Raw genomic sequence first — 1,761 nt, 5'->3', positions numbered from 1 at the left:
GCACTTATTTTTTCAGGAGGATTATAGCCTCTTTGAAAGAAATAAAAGTAGCTGAAGGAAGAAAAGAAGAAAGTATGAAAGATCAGGACCGGGAAGAAGCGGCATGTAAGAAGAATGGGGGACAAGAGAGAGAAGGACATTAGGGGGCAGGTGATTTTGTTATTTGGGTAAACTGAAAGGAAGAAATAAGTTGGCAGAAGAGAAAGTAAGCTTTTTGCCTACTTCTCTGACATGCTATGTGCAGAGCTCATACTCTTAATTATGACCAGTAAGGTAATTCTAATTAATTTGTTTCATACCACCAGCACACTAAAAGCAGTAAAGTCAAAAGATGCTCACTCTGGCATATGGGTAGGAGAGAAAATACTAGTATGTTTTAAAAAGTAAACATGGAAGAATACTATCCAAAGGAAAGCGGACACTTCTGACCTAGGATAAAGAAAAGATACCTGCACACCCCACTGTCCCTTTCTTACTTTGATAAGACGCAGGATTTCAGGACAGTCCTGGGGCCCTGCTGCACGGATTCTGAAACAGCTCATGGCACCAACACTAATTTCAGGCCTAAGGGAAGCAGGAGGCAGCAGAGGACTGGTTACTTCTCAGGAGGAAGCTTATGGAAGAAGCTGGGATGCTACTTGAGATCTTGCTCCTCATTCACCATTTCAAAGGATGGACAAAAGGTAAAATGTTTATTCCTTCCCCTCTTCCTCCTCCTCCACTCCCTGCCTCTTCCTGGGTTACATGCTGCCCTGTTTATACCCTGAGTCTTACTACCTTTTAAACTAGCAGCCCTTGAGCAGGTGGAGAGTCACAATGGAATCCAGCATCACAATCCCCACCTTTCCCGTGTCTCAGGGTAATGGCACAGTGGCATACTAGACTCCGAATTCATTCACTAAGAACAGGAAAGAAAAAGGCAGAGGACAGTCTGTGGAGTGTTCAATTTGAGCAGTTGCCTGTCTTAGCACTAGCTATGGGTTTTCTCAGGGTTTTTTTTTTAATTATTTTTGTTGGGGGGGTGCCTAGAGCTGATGGCCATCATCTCTTATCTTTTCTTTGATTTCTCTGGGTAGCAGGTAGACTCTTTCACAAAGATAAGTAAATTGAGAAACATCTGCAAGTAGGCTGTACATATTAAGCTGAAGGTGAGAGCACTGGGAGTGCTGGGTGTCCGGGAAGATTCAAAGTGAGTCAAAGACATTCATAGTAGGGTACAACTGGCCAAGAAGTAGGGGAGGAAATCAGCAATAAATGTAATCCATTTTTTCCCCCAACCATAGACTGATTAACTACCACTCAGTGTTTAAGTTTTATGTTTTTCCTTTCTTTCCATTTCATGCCAATATGTATTTATCCTTCTGCTTCCAGCTTTTTAGCTTCTATTCCCTCTGTTCCTAAAGTATATGCACCCCAACTTTTTTAACTTTTATGAGCATACCAAAGGGGTTTTTTTGTTGTCTTGGTTATTTTCACTAGAAATAAGGTCAAGTTTCCACTTTTTTGTTAGTTTTTTTTTTCTTTTTTAGTTTCAAGTCATGGGAGTCATACTGGTGTCTTCCTGCACTTCCTATCCTTTTTTTTGCATCAAAGTACCTTGCTCTTCACTCTTAATATTACTTCCTTAAGGTACACCCAGTTCTCCTGGACTTCTTTTCCTGTCACTTTTGCCTTCCATGAAATCCTACCTACCATTTTCCTGAGTTTGCAAAAGTCTACTCCACTAAATTACAGTGTCTATTCTGCTCTCCTTTATTTTCC

The 1,761-nt window shown here is 41.0% G+C and overlaps 1 protein-coding gene across 1 annotated transcript in view; it reads right to left on the bottom strand.

Annotated features, from left to right (window-relative positions):
- The window catches only part of SATL1 (spermidine/spermine N1-acetyl transferase-like 1), a 16,038-nt gene extending 15,254 nt beyond the window's left edge, over nucleotides 1-784 (bottom strand). Inside the window, 1 exon segment of the mRNA XM_019521383.1 lies at nucleotides 477-784. Coding sequence (XP_019376928.1) covers nucleotides 477-542 — 66 coding nt within the window. The 5' untranslated portion in view covers nucleotides 543-784.
- Between the last annotated feature and the right edge of the window lie 977 nt (nucleotides 785-1,761).

The sequence above is a fragment of the Gavialis gangeticus genome, unplaced genomic scaffold (assembly GCF_001723915.1).
Source record: "Gavialis gangeticus isolate Ggan-Ray unplaced genomic scaffold, GavGan_comp1, whole genome shotgun sequence".
NCBI lineage: Eukaryota > Metazoa > Chordata > Crocodylia > Gavialidae > Gavialis > Gavialis gangeticus.
Note: the sequence above shows the minus strand (reverse complement) of the source record. Positions and strands in the feature narration are given on the sequence as shown.